Below are 23,435 nucleotides of genomic sequence, written 5' to 3'. Positions count from 1 at the left end.
TGTTCTCCCCGACCTCTTCAATAATGATTAAAAAAAAAACATTTGAAACTTCTCACGCACTGGGCGGAATCCAATCCACGTCACGTGGAATCCACAAGCACAGCAGCCTGGCGCTTTAACGACCCATGGCCTCGCGAGCTGCGCCGCGTATGCACTGGTGCCGCTCTTGAATGAACCTCTTTCGAATTTCATGCTAGTCGCTTTCGAAGCCTGTTTGTATTCGCTTCGCACCACTTTGAACTAATCTTATTTAACATTATAACAAGTCTGCTCTGCTCCAAGGTAAAGTACCAAGATTAAAATGCTTCGTACGCGAAGCTGTCACTCAAATATTAGAAACTAATGCACTGGTCGCCTGCACAAGAAGAGTGCCAAAAAGCTTTCGCAGCTTACCGGTTCTTGTCAGTGCGAGCTCTCCAAACGGGACGAGAAAAATGCGCGTCACAAGCACACAGCCAACCGACACACCTTTGTCTAAATAGAAAACACAACAGGCAGACATAGGGGGGGGGGAGGGGGGGTTAGACGACATGCAGATAAGCTACTTACAGCCTTGCAATAGTTGAACAAAGCAGCAATAAACTCTTCAGGCTAATCTTTCTGTGTTTGTATGCGCAAGGCCTCTGATGGCCAGATTTTCAGCCAAATTTCTGTCCCCGCCTAACAGAAATTAAGCCGCAGTTGACACAAATTACAGTCACTGGGCTGTTACAACCGAGAATACTCGTAAAGCACGCAGCTATTGCTTCACTCTACCTTGATCCTACTGTTTACTATATTAACGATTCTTGTCCGTTTCGATTGTTGTTTTCGACATTAAACATCTGAACGTGTAGTCGCCTATCCTTGCGCTCGTTAGGGTAACAAGCGCAACGGTATGTAATTTTGTGCGCCTGCACTTTTTTAGAGTTTTATCACCGCTTCTTCTTTCCTCCTCACTCCTTTCCTTTTTCTTAATGTGCAAGAACCGCGGCAACAGCGGCAGCAAAGACGTCGATTCAACCACCAGGCACGCCCTGAATGGTTCGAAACTTTCTCCATCTTTCTCCGTTACACCGTTCGCGCGGTGCACCAGCCTTCTACGAACGCACGCGACCGGCTGGCTTGTCATGGCTTGTCTAGGCTAGATGTCCGCGGCGGGCGAGCGGGTGGCGCGCACTGCATTCCGCGAACGCCGCCGTCCGCGACGTGACACTGCGTTCCGGGGAAAACAAATTCGATATCTCGGCCGCACTGTTATGAATGGGGGCTGCGCACGATTGACAGCTCTTCGAGGAAGTGTCCTCCCTTCGCTGTAGGAGAAGTCCCGGCACTTCGATCAGCTCGTCGTTTTTTGACAGCTCGCCGTCTGTAGTCTCCGTAGCTCTAGTCTCCTCTGTATTATATTATTTTCTTCCATATCTCTTAACAAAACCCTGTGTTTATTTTACCCGGATTCCGGAGAACAACACGGCGCCGTTCCCGGATTCTTGACCCTTTCCGTCGGTGATGAGGCCTCACTCAGTCTGCATACATGTCATATCGCCGCTGCCTACCTAACCACTGTCGTTCCGGTATAATTTCTTCATTACCTTTCATTTTGTCGACTTTGCTAGTTTTGCGTTAAACGGTTGACGTCTCTCGTTAAGAATATGCGGAACCTATTAGGTAGAATTTTATTGCTGTGGAAGCTTTAGAAGGAGTACGCGAGACCATGTTCGAAGGCAGTCTGTACGTGCGCTCTCCCGACGAACTGCGACTGCGTCAACCTCACAAAAATGAACATATAATCCTGTGTTTTCCCCAGTGTGTAATTTTGTCAAGAAGCATTCGCGCCATGTACCCTACTGCGGTGCCTTATGGCACATTCGATTGTGGCTTTCGGAGCGCTCAGGCAGTGCTTCAAATGTCATGTAAGACACGAACAAAGGCTCATTAACCGCCTGAATGGGCTGAAATATCGATAACGAAGCTTGATTGAAGCTATTTGACCCACTTATTCTCGTAATACAGTATTCAAGTTGTCTTTCACGGCCGAAGTTTCAGAACACTCTGAAATGACCAGTTGAATGTCCGATTAACTCGTCGTTCGATCGAACGACGATCGAGGAAGACCGTACGGAGTGATTAAGTTGTTGTTTTTGTTCCGAGACAGTGGCACAAAGCAACAACTATAGAACCTTAGACATAAGCCAAGAAGAGCACGGAAAAATGCCCTACTAAATTACAAAAGTATGGAGCATTGCTTCTATTGCTCGTCATGAGATATGTTTTCAAGTGTTACGAAGCCATGTTAGCAAAGCAGGGAACGAGAGGGACAGAAAAATCAAGGAGAAGAAAGGTAAGAAATGTCAACCAGCTAGACGACAGTCCGGTTTGCAGCCTACACTGTGAATAAATGAAAGGGGAACGAGGTATCTGACAAAGTGGCTACTGCTATACGCACTCATTAAGTATCCTGACTCCTGTTGCATTTACATTATCAGACGCCAAGAATGTTCTTCGCAGCTTGCGGCACATACTCCGCAAGGACTTATCGTTCATTGAGCAATCAGTCATCTCTCCTGTAGACAGTCGACACATTCCTGGGTCTCTCTTCTCTCTCTCTCTCTCCACACACACAAGCACGCACGCACACGCACACACAAGAAGAAACTCGCCCCACGTTCCACACACTGCTTCATCGTCTGCGCTTTGGCGTAGCTTACATGCCTAACTTTTTGTGTCGCATTAAATGAAGGACGCCCAAGACAATAGTTTATTCGACGACCCCGACGCTTCTGTGGAGAATATGCTCATACTATTATTAGTAAGGTATTAGTAACAGCGGATTCACCTGCGTGACCATTCGAACATTCTTGACGAACGCCCTCTATGAGTTAGCAAAGTCCATGGACCACGGTCAACCCTGATATGCAAAGGCGTGCTGTCAGCGCCCTTCGCGACTTCTTAGTGGACTCATGCACTGCCTCTAACTGATCGTTCTGTTGTGTGTGACTGCCAGTCCAGTGTTGTGCTTTCCGTTGACGTTTATGAATAAGCTTGGATGTAACTGGTACTTGATAAGAGTTACGTGGTATTCTCCCAATGTGACGTGGTGACTGCACTAAGTAACTAGATCGTGCTTCCGGTGCTAATACCAGTGATGGCCCTATTTGGGTGCTTGTGTTGTAGCGTGTGCAATGTAGTATGCTATTTTAATCCTGGTTTCTCTTCTTTGTTTTCCTGAGTAGCGTTTGGGACTTAGGAATAGCCGGCCAAAAAGATGAATGCGACCCCATTTTTTTTTTTACTTAATAGAAGTGGAGTAGGGGGGGAGGGAGATAGCAGGGAAAAAAGGGCTTCAAGACGTTAGGGCTAAGAGCAGGCGTCTCGGGACGCTTAAGTGAGTAGATAGCCTTGAGAGAGGAGAAAGGTTGAGAAGAATATATTTAAAACGGGAACATTTGAAAATAAAAAGTTACATTTGTTGAGTTGTGCTTCCTCTTTTGTATTTAGATTTTTCTTTCCGCCAATCCTGCTCTGCATTTCTTTATCTCTCTTTTCTTTCTTTTCTTTCTTTTTGCCTCTTCAGATCAGGCGGCCTGCGTGGCCCTTCTGCACAGCAGCCCCCTTGCCAGTTAGTTCACTTGTTGTTTTGTTATTCTGTCGTGTCTGTATTTGATCATCATCATCATTATCATCATCGTCGTCGTCGTCATCACCATCATCATCATCGTCGTCGTCGTCGTCGTCGTCTTCTGTTTTTATTTGAGTTCATTGCTTGCCAAAGGCTTATCCAGAGCCACTCAATCACTGGTAGAGCCTCTCAGCAGCAGACAGAGCCACTAGCAGAGTGAACTTAAATGTAGCACTTAACTGACCACGAAATTACATTGCCGGCGGCACGCGCTCGAAACAGAAGGAAGGAAAACCCGTGTGAGCCCGTGTATACTGGGAACAGAAGATTTCAGTTTCTTTTTTTTTTTTTACGAAATCTCGGAATGAGTGATGCTCTCTGCATGCGATGCGACGTAGCTGTAGATTATGAATGTTATGGGCAATCCAACGCAACGTGAGAGAAAGAAGCGTCAGCCACGCGTACACCTGCGACGTTCGAGACAATATGTGTTCGCCGGTCAATAAGTGCATGCGAGAGCCACTATACATGCGATAGGATTATACGTGCAAGAGAGCCTCCAGAGAATCACACCCCCCTCTATTGATAAGACTGTGACTTAATAATGTGATGAACACAAAAAGTACTCCTGCGGCCGCGTAGTAGTTATGAGTACGTATACATCGACACTCCACACAAAGGTCCTTGGCAATATTGATAGTGAATCAGGGACACCTTCCAGATTTATACATGCAACTTCTATTAATTTCGCACGGTTGGCTCCGCACCTTGTCCCCGCCGCGGTGGCTAAGTAGCCATGGCGTTCGGCTCCTTAGCAAGAGGTGGCAGGTTCGATTCCCGACCGTGGCGGTTGGATTCCTATGGGGGCGGAAAGGAAAAAAAAAAGAAGCTAGTGTACCGCTCTTTGTATCCAAACTAGACAACTCCAGGTAATCAAAATTAAGCTGGAGCTATATGGCGTGTTTCATATATCCTGTATTGCTTTAGGTCACTAAACACAATCAATCAGTCAATCAATCAATTTGTGTGCCTCGTAAAACCGAAATTTTGCGGCACTCGGTACCTCGTAAACCGAACGGACATGCAGCGCTCTGGTGATTAACTCGAGTGCCATGAGTTGATGCAGTCACAAAGCCGGAGATCTTTATTGCATTTTATTGATGCACTGCTTGCGGGAACTCCGTCATTTTCACCGGTTATTAAGGCGAAAACCTTAAGTTGCTTATAACCACGATGGTCTTGAAAACGCGGCGTGCGGTAAAGAAGTCGAGCGAGCTCGCCTCCCACAGACACGCGCTCGTGCCATTGGCCATAGGTCTATCTCCACAGCTGGCTCCGATGCCGCTCATCATGAAAAAAAAAAGGCAATGTTAATGAAGATACAGTTAATTCAGGCACTCAAACCCACGACCTTCGGTGGGAGTCGAACCCTCGTGTCTATGTGGAAGTGGAACGCACGACCTTTGGTGTTAAGGCGAAGTTAATTAAGGCACAGTTAATTAAGGTAACGTGAATTAAGGCATTCGAACCCACGACCTTTGGTGGGAGAAAACAAGTAACAACAAGTAACAATGCATTTCAATGAGCATGTCAAGCAATTTAATGAATGTATCTTGAGCGCGCAGGCTCTCGCCTTCACCCTTTGTGGCGTATCCTAAAGTGACTGTGAATTTTTATTTGGTACAGTCTAGCGCTACAGACGCGGCACGCAGCCTTTAGCAGCCTTGCGGTGACTCATCGAGCATACTTGCTTTAGAGGGTTTAGACATAGCAGACGCCAGAGGCTTTTGTCTGTTATATTTTCAGGACTACACTCCACAGACTGTGCGTGCCTCAGTGCCCAATTTCTATGCTGTGCGGATATATATATATATATATATATATATATATATATATATATATATATATATATATATATATATACAAAGATGAGAGAGAGAGAGAGAGAGAGCTTGTGCACGATATTTGTTTCGGACATCGTTCATTCTAAGCAGAAGCCGAGGGCGATTGTCACGTATACGTTAACTAAGAGAGAGAGAGAGAGGATAAGAATAAGGAAAGGCAGGGAGCTTAAAGAAGACCTCGCACGGTTGCAGCGAAGCCGTGCGAAGCGTCCGAAAATGGTTGCATGTACAACAACTAAGAGCCTTTCGACTATTCAGCAAAGATGGGAGTTCTTTCACTTAGACTCGGGCGATAATAGGACTGGTTCCGTTATTGAAAAAAAGTAACAGTGACAAGGGCTACATGTATCTTGCTTGTCTCCGCTAAATTAGATCTACGCTGATAAAAGCTCGTGAACAGCACGGAAATGACTCGGTGCAAAATTGATAGGTATAGCATTTGTCAGCCTGTTTCGAGTTCACTTGCGAACCTACCACGTGTGGTAGCCACCAATTCAAAGCCGCTTTTGCGCCGTCTCTTCTTTCTCAGGCACAGCGCGGGTCGTTCTGAATCCGTGGTGTGCGCAATCTGCGCTGAAAGGACACGTCTTTGCTACCGCGACGCCTCGCGCGAACCTCTGTGGTCACGATGAGTGGGACACGTTCGCGCGTTCGGTGCGCCCGCGCCCTGGGACCCCCGTCGCAACAAACCGCTAAACAAGGGGGCCTGCGTGGGGGTGCCCTCGGCTCGTGATATTGACCTCGACGCCATTTCCTGTGCATTGGTGGCCGGTTGGCTGTGCTGTGCTGGCAGCCGGCCTGCTCATTCAGCGGGAGCCACAATGTGCCCTCGGCTCAGCCCCTCTTACACTCCCCGATGCCCCAGCGCTGTTCGCCGAAGAGCAGCCCTCCTCAATGGAGGCTCCCTCGGTATTTACGCCCCTGGTACGGCGAGAGATGGGAACAGATAGGGCGCCACGGCAAAGGGACCCCTGGATGACCCGCGGTGGCAAAAAGGCTGGCGGCTGCCGACGAACACGTCCCGGCTATGCAAGCAGTTAAGGAGGCTGCAACCTGCGCGTGATACATCAGCTCGGGGAGGTGGGGTCGAGGGTTACTCGCGGTGTAATGTTCGGTCGCATCACTTACGGGCGTCCTTTGACGCGTTCTGGAAACCGCGTCCAGTGCCCGTTCGCTCCCCCTTCGCGCGCGCCCGCCCCGTTTTCATCCCTGGCGACACGTGAAGGAGCTGCTCTGCAGGCGCCCTCGGAACAGGTACTGCGGCCACTCACGAGGACGTGAGCTGCGCAGGTTGCGCAGTTCACAGCCTGCTTGCACTTGTCGTTCAGAGCCCAATTAATGAAAAAGTAAGAAACTGCGTTACGGCCATGTCACCACCTCTTCCTCCGCATTTTCTTTCTTTTGATTCGAGTTGCCAAGAATGTTTCACTTTTCATTTTGTGTCAGACGCCTGTGAAACGTTCCTGGGTTTCTATGTTTTTGTCGTCCTCATGTGCGTCCGATCGCTGCTTCGTGTACTTTCGTTTATTTGTTTCCTTATCTCGTACTGGCTAACTACGCTAATTGATATGCCTAAGAAAACAGAAAAACAACACGCCGGACCCGACGACCGTTTCTCATATCGCGGTTCTCTTTTCTGCATTATCTCTGACCCCATTTAGCGCAATTAGGCAATATTAATAACCCCCATCTAGTCCAGTTCGTTGCTCTATATCCTTGTCTGTTTCTATCTGGAGGCATGCAGAACTAAACAGACGACGAAACGGAAGCACTGGCTGGTGCGGAGGAGGAGGAAAGAAAGAGAGGAGGTGGGGATGTTAGGTGGAAGTGCGTTCGGTTGGATACCCTTCACTGGGCGACGAGAAAGGGGAATAGAAAGATGAGATAGGGAGGGATGGCTGGTGCATATTCAGTGACGGTCAATACAGAGGAATGTTTTTGACAGACAAGCAGAACCTTGCAGTGATCATGTATGTTGCTCCAAGAGCCAAGTAGTCGGGAGGATTGAAATAGGCTTTGTCGTAAATAAGCGAAACCGGCTGCCAAGAATGAGCCGTTCACACGCGTATCTTAGATGACCCAGCAATAGGCACGCGACAACCTGTGTGTGGTGGCTACAAGGTCGGCTGCTGTCTTTTTCTATTTGAAACAATTTTGTCCGTACATGGCAGTCTCACGGCGGAGACGACGCGGAAGTGTGAAAGACAAAACTGCAAAGTGAAGTGAGCCATGTCTCGGACCAAATCTAAGCGTTCTTACAACGTTCCGTGACCAGTTAGGCTTTTTCCTCAGGGTTTGAATGGACTACAAGCAGTACCCTGAGGAAGGACCCGAGTTGGCCCAAGAACACTGTCAGCGAAACATCGGCTTCAGTTGGAGACATATTGTACTTCATGGTTATACCAATTTGTCAGTTTCGTCAAACATGATGCTTACGTAAAACTTGAATGAATGAAACAATTTTTCTCATATAAAGCTCTCCTACCAAAATTCGCTACAAATTACGGTAAACAAACTGCCTGTTTCAGTGCAATTTCTGTTTGGAACAATCTAAAACCTTCCGAACACAGTAAAAATATCAGTGTATGCCGACGACATCTGCGTCTGGGCATCTGGTGTGACACGGCCGCAAGTACGCGCCAGGCTTCAAAAAGCTGCCACATCAACATCGGCGTACTTAAATGAACAAGGCCTCAAGATCTCGCCAGAAAAATGCGCATTGGTCGCGTTTAGCCGAAAGCCAATGAGATCATACGATGTCTCTATCGACGGCCAAAGCATACCTTATGTCAGGACGCACCGATTCTTAGGCGTAATCATTGATCGTGACCTCTGCTGGAGTTCTCATGTGGCCTACCTAAAGAAGCGCCTGACGGATATCTCTAATGTGTTTAAGTTTCTTGGAGGAAAAGTCGGGGGTACTTCAGTACATGCAATGATGCAACTGTACAGAACGCTCTTTCTTGGGTATTTGCGATACAGCTTGCCTGTGCTGACCAACACCTGCAGAAGTAATATCCGTACACTCGAAAGCGTCCACGCCCAGGCACTTAGAGTGTGTCTTGGATTGCCGCGGTGCTCGTCAACGGCTGAAACAATTGCCATTGCACACGATTTCCCAGCCAAGACCCATATAGTCATGGAAGCGCTCAGAGCACGCGTAAGACACCTTGCTCGAGCCCCTGCCCATCATCTAGCCTCACTGCCAGAGGATCGACCCCGGGCATCCTTTTGTCAAACAGTCCTGCCCTATCGTGCATACCTAGCTTCCGTCAGGTTATACAGCTCCAGCGAAAGTTCCGTTTCCCCCATGGTGCTTGGCTCAAGCAAAGGTTCGACTAACGATACCAGGAATACGAACAAAAGCCCAACTCTCGTCTCCAGCACTCAAGCAGCTTTCACTGCTCTTGCTGTACGAGACGTACAACGAGCATCATCACCTATATACTGACGCTTCAACCACGGTGAATGGGTCTGCAGGATCGGTGATCTTTCCTGCAAAACCTTCCACCATAAAGGTTCGACTATCTCACCAGACTACATCGACTGCCGCGGAGCTTGCTGCTATTCGTTGTACACTTCGTGTAATTTCTGAAGAACTACCCGAGAAATGGAGCGTGTTCACCGACTCCAAGGCTGCTCTTCATAGTTTGATTTCTGCCTTGCGCCGAGGACCCCACGAACAACTAGTTCTAGAAATCAGACTGCTGCTTCACCACCTCGTCGAGCAAGGACACGACATCACGTTACAGTGCATTCCAAGCCACTGTGGCATAATGGGCAATGAACATGCCGACGCAGCAGCACGATCTGCACATGAGGAGGGCTTGCACGACTCCATTCCATTCTCGAGAACAGACGCTGCAACGAAAATTCGTGTGCTTGCAAATGAAGCCATCAAAACTTTATGGAACACACCAAGCTTAAAGCATACACGTCTGCACCGACTGGACCCGTCCCTTCGACTTCGACCTCCATCTGGACTCTCTTGACTCGAAACAGCAGTACTTTGCCGACTGTGGCTTGGTGTCGCCTACACAAGATCTTTCGCCTTCCGAGTCGGTATAGACGACAGCGCGGCTTGTAGTCACTGCGGCGGCGAGGAGACTACCGAGCACGTACGTTGCCACTGTCCTCAATACAGCGCGCACCGGCTGTCGCTAGCGACCGCGTTGGCGCGCCTTGACGACAGGCTACTTTCAGAACAGTCAGTTTTGGAATGCAGACATGAACTGTCGTCGCAGCGAAAGTAGGTCAAGGCTTTGTTGACCTTTTTACGTGACAGCGGCTTATCAGAAAGACTATAATGACCCCATTCCGTCCCTTTTCATATTTTTTTCTCACGCTTTTATTTTTGTCACGCTCTTCTTTCCGTCTTTACTTCCCTTTCCCTTCACCTGCAGGGTAGCAAACCGGAGGTTTTAACTCTGGTTAACCTCCCTGCCTTTCTCTCATTTGCATCTATCTCTCTCTCTCTCTGAAACCTGATTTGAAGATGTTGCCGTTGAGCCGTTTTAGATCGTCTGTAAAAACGTATGTGCTTTCGTCACTTAAATCAGTCTATTAATCAGTTATGTGTTGTCTGTATTGATGTTCTTCAATGCTCCTTTTAATAATTTATTATATTTTTGTCTATTCATTCCTGTGCTTACTGAAATTGTTTTGTCCGATTCTGATAGGAGGCCCTCCCACGGTTCTTACTTTTGGGCCCCCTCCTCAAGATGTGTCACCTTCATATATGTATTGTAGTTTGCATTTACGTTAATAAACTTGAAACTTGAAAACTAATCAATCAATCAATCAATCAATCAATCAATCAATCAATCAATCAATCAATCAATCAATCAATCAATCAATCAATCAATCAATCATTTAGGCACACAGAAACAACCTATCGCTTTTGGGGCTTGTGCACTACCACAAAAGAAAAGAGAACATCATAAAAAAATAGTTAACAGATAATGGAACCCTATAGAAACGGCAAAGTGAGACATTGCGACAGACGTAACACACACAAACACACACAAGCACGCACACAAAGGGAGAAAGATGATGCAAACAACAAAATTTTATCACTCAGAATGTTCACAAATATACCATGTTCAAAGAATGCATGCTGTGAATGACGCGCTTTACAATGCAGCACGTAACAAACGTACATGGAATGCACGAGTCCAGATAAAGAGTAAGAGAAAGTGGGAAACGGTAGCGACTTTAGTGCGTGATTGTTAAGCTACAAAAAGGTAATCTATAATAGTAATGCATAATATTAATACTGATAATTTTTCCATCTAAGCCACTATGATGGCTTGATGGGACTTCGCCGGGTAAGCTGGCAAGGCAATGCAGAATAAAAACAAAAAGAAGCGAGGCCGTCATTGCACGCCGTATATCATCTCAAATCTCCATTCCCCATAAGAAGCGGCATTCCACTGACGAGACAAGCAGACACGGCAAAAAGCGCAACAATGTAAATCGACTCTAATACGATCAAAGTTCGCGAACGAAGGCTTTGAGCATATTCCCTTTGAAGTAGCAGTATCAATTTATTCAGCTAAAAATTTTAAATAATCCTATAAAGAGCAAACTCAGCAAAGGCACAGCGCCTTGCTTCACTGCATCTTTTCGAGGGATGGGGACCGAAAAACCTCGCAGACCCGATGCCATGTCGAAATCTAAATGACACGAAGCTTGTTTTAGTTGGCGAGGTATATAACAGCAGTAGCGGATGTCACGCGCACGGCCTCGATTGTCACCTGTAACTGTTAACTGTCTGCGTCACACAAGGCCCAAGGCGATGTATGACATGCTTGTCGAGGGAAGAATGCTGACGAGAGGGCACATAGAAGTACGATACGTATGTCTAAATACATTTAAGGCTTCTACGCCCTCCGTGTCACAGGGGCACATACACCTTCTGGGTGAGCGGCCAAGGATGGGCACATGCCCAAAGGCGCAATAAGGGGCAGCCCACGTGTAAAATATATAAGAAAATCGAAGTTATCGTGGCGCCGCTCCATCAAGAGATATGTTTGCTCTATGGGCCGACATACAGGTTTGGTGCCCTAATTAGGGATGCAACATTTCCGAAAATTTTAAGCAGGACGGAAAAAACGTTTTTTTCCTCAGTCTCTTTTTCGGGAAACTTTGGAAATTCTGAGAAAAATTGAAACCCCGGTAAAAATAACTTATATAGCATATTATTCCAGGAATACAAGTGCATAAATGATTGTACAAATGCACGCGACATTTTCGCGGAGAATGCGAAGACAATAGCATGAACACCTTGCTCTCTTCTAAACGAGAAGAAAGGGGGTTAACCGAGGGGCCCGTTTTTTATTAGTCATATCATGAGAAGCAAACAAACACTGACACCAAGGACAACATAGGGGAAATTACTTGTGCCTAATAAATGGAATGAAGAAACGATAAATTAATGGAAATTAAAGTGGATGAAAAAACAACTTGCCGCAGGTGGGAACCGAACCCACAACCTTCGCATTTCGCGAAGGTTGTGGGTTGCGAAATATTGCGAATCTGTGATGAAAAAAGGTCACTCAATGTCCGCGAGTCACTCTCGTTAGACACGCTCGCATTGGAATCAATCGCGGCTGCTTCCACGTTTAACATTTCCAAACAAGAACCAGTTTCGTTCACAAATGGAAAATGGCGAAGGTATCTGCAGCATGCTAGAAGCTATATACGTCTGTCAGCGGCTGATTAGCGCAAATGCCTTGCCACCAGGTTGACAATTCCACGTGCTTCGCGGAGTCCCAGATGCCAGTCCGAGATCAAAATCCAGAGGGCGTCCTCTATTTGGCTATACGTTTGAAAGCTATTTCAAGACGAAACTGAAATCACATATATAATGTGACACTCGAAAACTGTGCTGGCGTTTTTCCTGTCGCCGTCGTCGCTTCTAGAATTGTATGGTGCACAGCAGAGAACGACAAGTATAACCGTATGTGGAAATTTTAATATCTTTCTTTTCTTTTTACTTCATCTATGTTGAATTAAAGAACTGTTTTTTCTTCAGTCTATCTGGTTTTTTTTTATGTCGTCATTTATTGTTTGATTACGCAGTACAGAATGCTCATATGATGGATAGTTTTATCGCGCAGAACAAAGTGCGCTTATTGGCACTACTTTGCTGTCAGCATTCACGGCTGTATAAGTCATCCATTAGGTGAGAAGCCTATTAGTTAAATTAAATTGGGGGTTTAACGTCCCGAAACTGCAAGGTGGGCTCCGTATGAATTTTGACTACCTCTATTGCACCTCAATCTAAGTACACGGGTATTCTTACCTTCTACACTCGTCGGAATGCTGTTGCACGGACCGGAATTCGATCCCGTGAGCTTGCGTTCAGCAGCAGAGGCCGTATGACCACTGAGCCATTACGATAAAGCGGTCATTGTAAACTATGTATACCAGAAGCACGTCCGATAGGAGTGAGGGAAAAGGGCAGCAAGTAAGACAGAGTACAATGTACGCACGCGAGTGTTCTGCGGGTCCGTGATGCGACATATACACGGTTGCGCTTCAGGCTGAGATTGCAGGAATAGGAGGGCTCTCAAACGAGCAGTCGAAAATACCGTTGCTGTATCGAACTTTCACCTCTTGGATAACAGGCCTGCTCGCTATGAGCAGACCTGTTAGACAGGTCTGAGCCATGGTGTCACGTCGGAAAGTGAGAGTTGATACGACATACGTCATACGCGATCGGAGACTCGGGCAACGGAGAGCGGCGATCGGTTTTGTTCCAAAGCCGGGCTTTCAATCAGCTACCCACATTCACGCTTGATGTTACTGTTCCAAGCATGCACGCCTGATGTTTAGGGGATGCTGACCAAAGCCAACGCAGGTCTTGCTGCCTCTCGTTTGTCCTTGCGCCGATCTACTGAGCTTCGTCACCACTACTAGTCGATTTTGGGACTCGGTTATTCGAAATTTCGCGCAGATACGATTTCAGCTAATATTGGACTTAATAAAATTGCCAGAGCGTGTGCACGCCAAACATTTCATGCAAATTGTGACTGCTTAGTGACGGTTTCAAGTGTTTGTTGTTTTCTCCAGTTCAAACACAAGTACTTCTAGCTGTTTCCCACAAACTGTGTTTCGTGCAAAGGCGTACGTAATGCTTCTGTCTTCTTACTCCACAGGGGAGTGTTCGCTGAGCAAGAATACGAAGTGGCTTTCGTGTGCGATAAGTTCCATTCGTCCTTTAAAGGATGCTTTGATTTTTGTGTTGGCTGCAAAAGTTTGGCTCCTTCGGTGGAGCTAATCAGTTTTGCATCACTTACATGAGATTATCGGCTGGTCGATCTGCACTTCGTTCACAGGAATATAATAGTTTTGTTTAAGATTATGACCAATTAACCTTCATAAAGGTTGATGCACCTTAGGTGTGTATTGGCACCTTTCTATGGTTTCCCCATCTCCCACTGCAGAGTAGTCAGGGTTACCCCGGGTAGCCTCTCTGCTTTTCACATCTTTCCTGTCGCTATCTCTCTCTTGGCAATGTGTATTATTACCGTGTTCCATCAATTTTATCGTCGCTTTCACACAAATTGTGGTTGCAGTTTATCTCTCGCATTTACGTGCTGTGTCGTTGAGAGTATAAATGGATTTACTTCCACTCGGAGTATGCATTGTGAGCTCTATAATATGCTTACGAGCACTTCTTATTCTGTTGCCTTATAGAAATATTCGTTGCAATTCGTTTTTTTCTCGATATTCATATTATATCCGGTCCGAAAACTTAAATATTCATCCCCCCCCCCCCCCCTGTGTCGGTCCCTCTCAGCAGCATGAATCGCACTGAAGAACAGTACCAGTAGTAGTAGTAGTAGTAGTAGTAGTAGTAGTAGTAGTAGTAGTAGTAGTAGTAGTAGTAGCATATTGCAAATAAAAACATGGGAAAAAGGAACGCAGAAGGCCGCGGGCGTCGCAACTCTCCGAGTTTTGAGCGCACAGTTGGAACCTCGTTCACAAAGGACGTCATATCGTGAGAGCAATTCGTAAGAACACGTGCAAGCCAATCGTTATAGCGAACATGGCATTAAAGAAGGCACCTAGCGACGAACATTTCTTGCGAACGAAAGTACTGTGAACTCGGCCCCTGAACTGTACCGGGGTGGTCATGGAAAAGACACAAATACTTGGAGGACGCTTAAACTTCGCCTTTAAGAGTGGAACGCGATAGCGTTATCTGGCCTCGTCGACGCCGACACCGACGTCGGATACGGGGCCCGGTAGAAAACAATCCCGACCCAACGGTAGTATACGGCAGGGCAATGGTTCATACCCCCGTAAAGCAGAGGCTACAAGCAGTGTCTCATCAATGGCTCATACCGCCGTAAGCAAGAAAAAAAGAATTGGTTTGCGTTTGAGTTCGCGTATAACAGAATTATGTTTTCTCGTATATTCTAATTATTTTCTCGTATATTCAAATCACAATCCGAAGCTAGCATGTATGTAGATTGTGTGTAAGTTGGACTTTACGCATTTTACTTTGAGAAATTCAATCAGTTCAGTAACGCCTCTGCGCCACGCGGAGTGTCTGCGTGGTTGTGGTTCGGGATGATTTCTTTTTCTTTTTTTCTGGCAGACAACGCCACCGACACCGAATTTTCTGTTACACGGGGCCCTTAACGCTATCGCGTTAAAATAACCGCAGTAGAAGTTAGGCGGGAACACTGCATCTCATTGGCACACGCACTGCTCGCGTTGACATGGATGAATGCACGCTGGCGGCGCGAAGAAGGAAATTCTGCGCACTTCGAGACCGAGCAACTGCGCAAGACAAACTCACCTGGAAAACACTGATAATTGGGCTATCGACGCCGCTTTGCAGTCTGCCTCGATAAATGAAGGCCAAAGCTGAACGGGACCCGGGCCTTTCTCCAGAAACTTTTTCCTTCGCGGCTCAAGCGCGCGCGCCCCGGCGTTCAGCAGCGATTCGCGCCGTCCGGCCCGGGGTCTTCGAACCCGCCGCGCGGCAGCCGCGCCGACGCACCGCTGCGGCGCTCGCCCGATCCCGCGAGGTGTGGTCGCGCGGTTCCCGGCGACAGGATCCATTCCGCATCATAAACCACGGCTCCCTCCTCGCCCGCTTCTCCCGGCGCATTAGCAATCAATGGAGACCGAACGGGGGAGAACAAGGGCGTCGGGCGGAAACTGGGTCGGAGGAGCGCGTTTTTTTCTAGGAAGACGTTCAGGGCTCCATTATTGCGCACCTAATGCCACCGGCGACACGTCTTCATCGGTTCCTGGAATCCGCCCGTACACCTGGATTTTTTTCAATCGATCTGCGTGTGTGTATACACGCTCCCCTTGGAGGGAACCTGGAGGGCAGAGGAGAGATTTTAAAGAAATAAAAAAAAAGAAATAATAAGGCGGTGTTTCCGTGCTAGTATGCTCTTCGATCAGCCAAGTTTCCCAGTACCGGTCTACTGTGCACGCAGCGTATAGAAGTATCTCGGTGTAGCCAGCAGTCGCAGTGAGCGGCTGCTGTCCGGACCGCAACGCGGTTTCTTCCCTCGCTACCCGGACGGATTCGGCGAGTAGCGGGTAGGTGTCAGGTGGGTGTCCTCGTTGTTGCGTCGGCGAGATCCTAAACGAAGCGCGGACCCAACTGTTCCTATTTCGGAGACAGAAAGACGCAGTTAGGACGTCCGGTATATTACTTTTGGTTTCGGGTCTTGCTCTCTTTTCGTAGCACTTTCTTCCTTCCTTTCTTTTCTCTGCGCGTCTTCTGTCGTATTCGGGGCACAACATCGTTAAGCCGATTGCTGGTGTTCTGCGAAAGACGGATCTGGAGACTGCGGTCGCTGTTTCGCGGTAAGCGCTGCCAAAACTGGAAACAGTGCGTTTCTTTGTGTGTCCAACTAAAGGACACGGAGGTTAAATTGCTGAGACTCAGCAGTCACTTGGCGAACACAGATCGAGCATTACAAAAAAACGCTAAGTAGCATATGCACATACGCACTACTTGTGACGAAACGTCGGTATACAAATACTGCATTTTATCAAATGCTCTGCGCTCAGGCTGTGGCACTTATAACTAGCGTTGCAAGTGCCACCGTCTATCGAACGCAGACCGTCTAATTGTTTTCATCATGCATGTAGAGTCATTGGCGCATGTCTTTCCTGTAAGTAGACCATTTGAAGCGAGTCAATACAACAAGCGCGTAGTAAATTAATGCCGTTCGCCAAACAACGCGCCTGGTTAAGTTGCTTTGTTGAGCTAACCGCGCTGGCTGTTGTTTTCTGTGTATAGATGCACACATTTGTGTCTGTTCTTACGTCATTTGCCTGACGATTTGCTCCCTAATGCTTGCAATGTTTAATAATATTTCTATAGTTTTTCATAGACTAATGGCGCGTTTTTTAAGAACTGTTCACAGCGACGTTTCAGACAGCAGACTACAGAAACTGTTTGCACTCAGCATTGCACACGCTACATACGTGGAGTCTACCAATGTAGGTTAACCGCCGATCCGAGAAGAGGCGATGAACGAGCCTCGCCGGGCTCGCGTGGGAACGCATCGCCGCGCGTGAACGGCCTGCGCGCGTCCAGGTGGGCGTCCGTCCCTTAATGAAATACTCCTCCTCTCCTGTATCTTGGTGGCGACGCGCCATCTTCTCTTTCGGGTGAAGCGCCACCGAAGAGCAGTCAGCGTGTCGCGGGTAGAACGGCGGGAGCCGCGTGCGTGTGACCGCGGGGAAACGACCGGGCGCGAAAACAAGCGGCGGCGGAGCATTTTTCTCGCCTGGAATGCGCGCATCGACCGCGACGCGCGGGGCGAACGGCCCGCGGGAAAAGCCCCGGCGCACACCGGGGCAGACCGCCGCCGATTTCGGGAACTCCTCGGCGGGCGCCCCTTCCCATCGGCGGCACGGCTGACGCACGCTGCCCGGGGCCAGACGCCTGGTCGATGGCGAGTGTCCGTGAGCGCGGTTACGTGATCTGACGCGATCCGCGCGCGATCCTCGCCGCGGTTCTCGGAACGGGCCCTACCACTGCGTGCGGCAGGGGTTTCGCTCCTTTATACTTTCATTTTTTTTCCGCCCCCGACGTTTTCTCGAGCGCTCGGCCGCTTTCGCACCGCGCACGACACCGCGCCGGTTGCTCGGAACGGCCGAAGTTGTCGTCCAGGTTCTCTCATCTTCCGGAAATGCTGACCAACGCCGGTTCCCGGGCCCTTCCGCAGCCCTGGCGTCGAAGCTTACGGACAACGTCTCCCATAGTCGGGGCTTTTCGCCTTTTTTTCCCCGCATCAGGCCTGCTGCGTCGGAACGGCGGAAAAAACGCGTCTTGACACGGGGTTGCGCGTGCCCACTCATCGGCGCCGACCGGGGTTGCACGATTTCTCCGAGAAGAGCGCGATGCCATGACGAAAAAATTTCGACTGCAGAAGCGGAATTGCCGTGACCCTGCGATGACGCTTGGCAAGACGCCTAGCTCTATGGTGAGCCACTGCTTCGTGTTTTTATGCATGCGCCACTAAGGGAAAGCAATGCTTCCCCTTAGGCGGCAAAATATGTCCGTTTACTGAACATCACTATCCAAGCAGCTTTCCGTGGAAGCTACTTGCTCGAAAATCATCTCTCAACGGACGACTGCGAGCTCCGAGACTCAATGCCTCGTAGCATATATGTGGCAAGTAAAAATGTCGAAGCGTCTCAAAGAAAACGATGCAACCATATCGCAGGTCGCTCGCAAGTCGCGCATCAAGGCTCGTTCAAGGGAGGCCCGCGCGTTGTGCATGAGGTTAGCGCGGCTGTCTCGAGCGCCAGCGCAGGAAACGCATTTCCGCACGCCTCGCGCTCACCAGCTGCACTGACCGCGCAGAGAGGAGCACCCACTCACCGGGCCCTGGTGCCGTCCCGAAGCCCGGGCCGTCGCGGCGGCTCGCGGCGGGCATGGCTGGCGCCCGTGGGCGCGCACAGGACGTCCCGCGGAGGGTTGCAGCTCAGCCGCTGGTCACGGCCTCAGCCAGTATCCATGGGTCGGGGGCTCGAGCGCTACCGGCAGCCCAGTGTCCCAGGGCCCGGGTCGCCGAACACTGCCGGCATGTCGCGCTGGGGCCGCACATCTCCCCGTGACTCATGCCGCTGGTGTCTCGGCTCGTGGTCCGCATAAAACGAACAGCGCGCCCTTTCTTTTTTGCTTGCGCGCCTTTTTGCTCTCCTTTTCGCACTCTGTTCGCTCCCATTTTTCTTCTGCTGCCTTTTTTTTTGCTTTCTTCCCCCGAAAGCGCGCAAATCGAAACCACGCCGTGTGTACGGCTGCTGGCGTGGCCCCTGATTGGTCCAGCTGGTTCCAACCCCCGGTGTTCCTGGAACCGAATTATTCGGGCCTGCTTGAGAGGGAGATGGCGCTGCTGCTGCCACCGCTAGTCTCGTGGTGCGCGCCTCGGGCGTCGCTCAGCTTCCAGCCCCAGGTCGGCCGACATGCACCTCTTCGTCTCGCTATACACCGGTTCGTTAACACAACTAGCTTCTTTTTTTTCTTGTTCTTTTTTATTGATTCAAGTTCTGGGACTTTCTTTACTTTTGCTTCTAGCAGCTTTTGCTTCTGTCGCGGCTTAGAGTGACGACCCGTGGTTTCCTCTTAGTTCTCGCGCGGGCCGCTCAGCTGCACTTTGACACAGTGACCCGGGGTGCAAGCCCAGCGGCGCGTTCCCTCCTCCGCTCGTTCACGACTCGGCGGCGAAAGTTTTGCGCGCGCGGCGCTCGAAGCACTCGGCGCGCCTGGGAGCCGGGCGGCGGCGCAACCCTGGGCGCGCTTCTCGCGCGCTCCCCCTTCCACCTCCGAGGCGCGGCGGCGAGCGCGGTGGCGGGCGGGCGCATTCCTGCCTCGTATATATCGGCGCGGTGCTCCCAGATGCGAATGTGCGGCGCCTTCCCTGTTGACAGCGGCCGCGTTGTGCGTGAGTGATTCGGGCTACTCAGACCGCACTTGGTGGGCCGACGTAGTGGGCATTGAAAGCCAGTGCCAGAGCGTCTATCAATTTCCCCAATGCCCTCGACTCATATATCTTAATTATTTCGTGATACGGTAGTTTTTTTTTTTTTTTGGTCGTGTACTGTAGTCTGTTCTTTCCTGCATCTTTATCGGGCACAGTATCGTGATCCTGAGACGCGGAGGCCGTCTCGGATAAAATTAAATGGTTCCTGCTCCCCATCCTCACCCCCGTATCGCTCAGGAACACTTTGTCTTCAACTGGAGGTTGAATGGCCATGCTACTTTACTTTTCATTCCTTAACCCGGCCTCTTTTCCCTTGCGTGTATCAAACCGGAGACGCGGCTGTTTGACTTCCCTAGCTTTCCTATCTCTCTTTGTCCTGCCCTACTTTTGACTATGCTTTGCCCTATAATGGTGTTGTACCCACTTTTTCTTCAACTTTATGTGCTCTCTTTTCCCCACTTCCACCGCAGGTTAAAAAACTGGATATTCCCAATCTATTTGATCTTCCTAACTTTCGCTTTATTTTTCTCTGGTCGCGCTAGAAACGTACACTTTGAACCGATATGAAAGGGAACACTTACTCTGTGTTCGAATAATAATAATAATATTTGGGGTTTTACGTGCCAAAACCACTTTCTGATTATGAGGCACGCCGTAGTGGAGGACTCCGGAAATTTTGACCACCTGGGGTTCTTTAACGTGCACCTAAATCTAAGCACACGGGTGTTTTCGCATTTCGCCCCCATCGAAATGCGGCCGCCGTGGCCGGGATACGATCCCGCGACTGTGTTCGAACATATTTGCAGAAATCGAACAGCGATTTCTGCAAATATGTAAGCTATAGATGTTCGCTAACTTCTATTGGCTACGTAGTTCTCGTGCTGAAAAATACCGTTAGTTAATTGACTTATCATTTTCTTAGAGCAGGCAAAATAATAAATTACCGGAATTCTAACACAACTCTCCTGTTCCCTTTCATACTGGCGCACCATGTACGTCGAATAACTGTTATCCAGTGCATTTTCGTTCTTTATTTTCATAAAATTGTTTCAATTCTATAACGCTTATGTCTGTAAAATTGTAAAAAAAGAAACGTAGCTTTAAGGAAGGCGGCGTCCCACAGAGGAATAAAAATGTGTCGGCACTACAAAGAGACTATGAAAGCAAATATAAAAATTAAGTTGGTGCTGAAAAATTTGCTCGTACCTTAGATCAAAGCAAAAGCAGCCGGTGAATCGGTTACTACTTACATTGTAAAACTCGGTGTTTACCAAAAAACTACTGGACATTATTAATCTTAGTCGGAGCCAATTGTATTGATTATTTAGAATCAACGGTTGGTACGCACAAGGACAGCAAAAATTTAAAAAATATATATTGACACTAGAATATTGTCACGGGGAAATAATATGGTCGTGGATGATATAGGCCACGCAATAATCGTTCTTTTTCTTTCGTTCTTTTTTTTTTTAGATACTTCTAGACACTACTTGTCCACAGGTGCGTTCTATAGAAGGCCGACGCGGCGCCTGAGTGAAACTGCGGGCGCCAAATGACCATCGACATCATCATACATGCCTGGCTATCTGGAAAAGCGACCTGCGGAGGATAGTGACCACTGACTTGCGTGTTCGAGCATTGAAACATGATTTCGCCCGTTATGCTTCCTAAGGAATAACCGAAAATCTCGACGGATGTCCGAAACCAAGGGACTTCTAGGATCACGCTAAGAAAAACACGAGAAAGATGCTATGCAACGCAATTGATACACTATCTTTTGATTCATCAAGTTACGAAGTTTCTATATGCTTGATGGTATTAGTTTTTATTTAGCTAGTCGTAAGTACATACATAATACATTTAATACACTTCATGTGTATTGATTAAACGTTCACCAATGCCTACGCCTTCCGCATAGGAATGGTGACCATCGCGCTGAAGAGGAAACTGTCAGCGACAGTCTGTGCCAATGTCCGCAGTTTTGTGTGCAAATATGCTCACTTGCCGCTGCGCTCAACAAGTGTAACGACGACCTCTGTCTGAAGAGCTAATCCTACAACACAAGCGTGACTCGGTATCTCATCAGATGACCGTGAAAGCATTATTGGGCTTTTTGCTTTCGATGCGCCTTACTTAGTGAACGCTTGTAGTAGTTCACTTTTTTTCTCTCTCCTCCTTTCTGAACCTCTTTTGTCCGACCACCGTGCAGGGTAGCAAACCGGGCACTTGAGTGAGGTTAACCTCCCTGACTTTCCTCTCTCTCTGTCATGAGTAAACGTACGTTGGAAGCCAGTGCTGTGTATTTTTCTTTCTGTATTGTCTTTGTTTCTCGCAAGCTGTATGTCATTGAGGAATTGCTTCTGAAGTTGTGTCTCTTTCAATCTCCCATCCCTCTGCCCACGTGTAGGGTATAGCCAAACTGATTGAACTCAACTTCACCTCCCTGAATCTTCTTCTATCCATCTTCCTTTTCACTCTTCAGTATTGAGCTTGAGCTCCACCGCTGGAAAAGCTGGCGTCGCCGTCGGCGTGAGGTGGTATGAGGGATCACGGGGACACGGCGGGCGCGTCGGCTGCTTCGGAAGCGCCGAAGCAAGCTGAAAACGAAAGTTTAAAGTCCCACTTCCGCTGCGGCTCTGATCAAGTGGGGAGCTTTTCCCGCTGCAGGTGTCTGCTTGACAACATTTGAAATCGCTATAATAGGTAGTGGCTGCCTTTGAAGGCGTCCAACATGGTGGGCTATTGCTCGGTACCGCAGTGCCGGACGTACGCAACGGAGCCAACTGTCAGCCTTCACACGTAACCGCGGAACAAGAAGCTGCCTGAAGCTTGGATCGCGGAACTTAGAACTGGCAAGCAGCCATCGGCTACAACTCGGGTTTGCAGCAAGCACTTCCGCAAGGAAGCTTTCTGCTAAGGCGTCCGGGTTGCTGATGTTAACGATTGTTCAGTGAGTAGCAGGAAGAGCGCACTCAGACGCTCGCCCGCGCGCGTTGCCCGGCTAATGTCACGAAGCTTTGATCTTTGAACTTGTTGATGCTAGATACTGGCAAGTTCACATGGAATGTAAATGGAACAGTAAGAAGCACATTTAAAAAAGGCATGGCTTAGGCTCATGTTTGTGTTAGCACCAAACAATGAATGCACTGTACTAAGAAAAAAAAAAAAAGCAGCGGGAAATCGCTCGCTAAGAAAGCCGATAAACATACAGTGCGATGCAACTTGAGAAAAAATTATATTGAAAAGTCGAATAATTCAGAAGAAAAGAAAAGAGAATAAAGATCGAATCGGCGCTACGGCACATCACAAGTCGCCGTAGGCGCCGAAGTTCCTAGTTATAACGAAATAATTTTGAACAGCTCTGATAGCGTCCACGCAGCAATGCTTGCTTGTGCACTGTGAAATGCTCATATTCTGCTGCCTAAAGCTCACGGCACGGCGCGAAAACGCGCTCACAGCGAAAGCGAAACATTGTACGCGGACATGAATGCAGACGCGCAATCACTCGCTGCGAACCTGTGCGATCGCTGCATCGATGATTGATCCTCTTATGCTCCATTTGGTTATACAGGCATCCCTCTATAAGAATATATTTAACATAGTTTGCTCTCGGCGATTACGTGCCTTTCACATAAGAAACCGGTTCGGAGGACTCCATCGCGATGACCGCACGCAGTGGGCGTTCACTGTACGTATTAGGTAAAGAGACAGCGTCTGTAAAGCATTCTGTGCTTTCTGTTTGCCCAAGGTTATTATTTTGAGAGTAAAGGACTTCTGTCGTTTCGAGAGTACTTGCAGAAATGTCCAAGAGGGCTTCCGCTTGTTTTTATTGAGCGTCGACAGCCAAACCTATGAGGAGCGCGCCGCGTTATCCCTCATACTACGCAAGCGAGGCGCTTCCTACAGGTGGCAACTCCGTAAGGCCTCGCCGCCAATACCTGTCACGCAAGGGCTAGG

The 23,435-nt window shown here is 48.5% G+C and overlaps 1 protein-coding gene across 15 annotated transcripts in view; it reads left to right on the top strand.

The window, feature by feature from the left end:
- LOC142566166 (uncharacterized) overlaps window positions 1–23,435 on the top strand; it is an 88,109-nt gene that overhangs the window by 33,119 nt on the left and 31,555 nt on the right. For 2 of the 15 annotated variants that reach the window (XR_012824990.1, XM_075677018.1), the window contains 2 exons: window positions 966–1,023; window positions 20,962–21,244. The exons of 4 other annotated variants lie outside the window; for them this stretch is intronic. Coding sequence is in view for 4 of the 11 variants with exons in the window: in XM_075677018.1 (XP_075533133.1) it covers window positions 966–1,020 (55 nt within the window). In the remaining 7 variants the exon portion in view is untranslated. Of the gene's footprint in view, window positions 1–965; window positions 1,024–3,553; window positions 4,695–10,181; window positions 10,291–18,358; window positions 18,525–20,951; window positions 21,245–23,435 lie in introns of those variants that run through there. 9 more of the 15 variants (XR_012824989.1, XM_075677020.1, XR_012824988.1 and 6 more) reach the window with 5 other exon arrangements.

Source organism: Dermacentor variabilis, unplaced genomic scaffold (genome assembly GCF_050947875.1).
Source record: "Dermacentor variabilis isolate Ectoservices unplaced genomic scaffold, ASM5094787v1 scaffold_12, whole genome shotgun sequence".
In the NCBI taxonomy this organism is placed as follows: domain Eukaryota; kingdom Metazoa; phylum Arthropoda; class Arachnida; order Ixodida; family Ixodidae; genus Dermacentor; species Dermacentor variabilis.
This window is presented reverse-complemented; position numbering and strand designations above follow the sequence as displayed.